We start from the raw sequence: 1,754 nt of genomic DNA, 5'->3' as shown, positions 1-1,754 counted from the left end.
AGAGGAGGAGGTTGGTTACTCATTTTTCTTGCGGTCATCTGTCTACCTGGCATTCCCGATGGGGGTGTTTGAAACATTGGGATGGTATGGGAAAATTGGATTTTCCGATATCATTACAAAATAAATTTATCTCAATTTTCCAGAAATAAATTTATCATTTCTATTTGACTATTTTCTATACCAATAAGCATGAAAATAAATTCATGGTTTATTTGTATGAAAAATGCACTCCATTTATTATTTCTGGTGGATTGGAATCCCGAAAGCAATATTTTCTTCTAATTTTTTGTTTTTTTTAATTTTTTTCCTTTTTTGGAGTTTTTTGTTTTTTTATTTTTTTGATTCTTCTTTATTTTTTCGATTTTTTACGATTTTTTTATTTTTTCGATTTTCCGATTTCTTCCGCTTCCTTAGGAGGAGGAAGCTGCAGCGGGGAGGAAGCGCAAACGATCCGCAAATGAGGGAGGTAAGTCACTTTTGCTTTGTATGGAATTCTGTTTGGAATGCCATGTTCGCTTTATAGTAGTGATTCCACCTGGTTTCGGGTGTACTTATATGAAACTAGTCATATTTTCATTGGAGTTTCACGCCCCGTTTTATGTGAAATGGCGTAATATTCGGTGAAAACGCGATATTCGCGGTGATATGCAGTAGTCGCTAAATATGTTTTTCACTAGTGTTTTTCATATCACTAGGGTGGAACTTCATTTTTCTCTCAGAGAAGCGCACGAAAGCGGCAGCCAAGAAGCGCTCTAAGGCTGTTGAAGAGGATAACTTCATCAACGACGAGCCGAGCTCATCTGGTAGGACACATTCAGAATTGAGGTTCTGTAGATTTATGGTTTTCATATTGTGCATAGTCAAGTAGTCATCTGTATTGAATCATTTTAGATTCTGAGTCCTCTTCGAGTTCCTCATCGAGTAGTGAGGAGTCTGATAACGATGCGGCCTCGGGTTCTGCAAGCAGTGGCGCTGAAACAAAGCGTGATAAGAAATCTAAAAAACGTAAGTTTCATCAGTTGGGTATTTTATGGGAATGAGTTTCCAATTTCGTGGCTTGTATGGTATACTTTTTATTGGTCCGGAGTGATTCTCACGCCGTAGGTGAGCTCAAGCGCAAGAAGCGTCGACTGCGAAAGCGAACCGAAGATGAAGATGTTTCAGCGGCGGCTCCTCGGCAGCAGACTGATGGGGAAGTGCTCGAGGAGCTCTTCGGTGATGTCGATATCTAATACCTCCTACGTGCTGGATTTACTCCAACATTTGCCGAAACATTTCCGAAGTCCCAGTGTGTTATTGTTTGAATATGCAGAGAGCTGTGGGTTGTTTTAGCTGTCTATCTCATCGCTCGACTATAGTCAGTGTGCAGGGGCATGCAGTGCTCGATCTTCTTCCTTCATGTTCGACTTTGACGGTTATGTGCATGGAGTGGTAGGAAGTACAAATTCACGAGCTAAGAGCGCATGCCCGAGTTGTACGATAATCCTCGAGTGTTGCGGTTATTACCCGTATGTAGTCGTTGGTCCATCTGGACTGTTGTTGAGGGAGATGATTTGCAATACCGTAAGTCCAATAGAGTTTTGGTGTCTCTTTGAGTCGGTCCCCGACTATGCTGCAGTCCCTGGGATCAATCACTGTAATGGTAGAGCGAGTAACAATCTATCGCTACTGTTCTGATCTTCTCAGCTGCATAGGATTGGCTTGGGGTCTTCTGTAGATTCTAGAGAACAAATTCGCAAACTCGACCTATTTTG

At 41.4% G+C, this 1,754-nt stretch overlaps 1 protein-coding gene across 1 annotated transcript; it reads left to right on the top strand.

The window, feature by feature from the left end:
- Positions 1 to 719: 719 nt before the first annotated feature.
- On the top strand, positions 720 to 1,232 carry Pmar_PMAR022717 (hypothetical protein; the record flags this gene model as incomplete). The annotated part of the gene is made up of 3 exons (XM_002780620.1): positions 720 to 803; positions 892 to 1,005; positions 1,105 to 1,232. Coding segments are annotated over 3 exons (326 nt in total), but the record flags the coding sequence as incomplete, so codon positions are not given.
- Between the last annotated feature and the right edge of the window lie 522 nt (positions 1,233 to 1,754).

The sequence above is a fragment of the Perkinsus marinus genome (assembly GCF_000006405.1).
Source record: "Perkinsus marinus ATCC 50983 genomic scaffold scf_1104296944396, whole genome shotgun sequence".
Lineage (NCBI taxonomy): Eukaryota > Perkinsozoa > Perkinsida > Perkinsidae > Perkinsus > Perkinsus marinus.
Note: the sequence above shows the minus strand (reverse complement) of the source record. Positions and strands in the feature narration are given on the sequence as shown.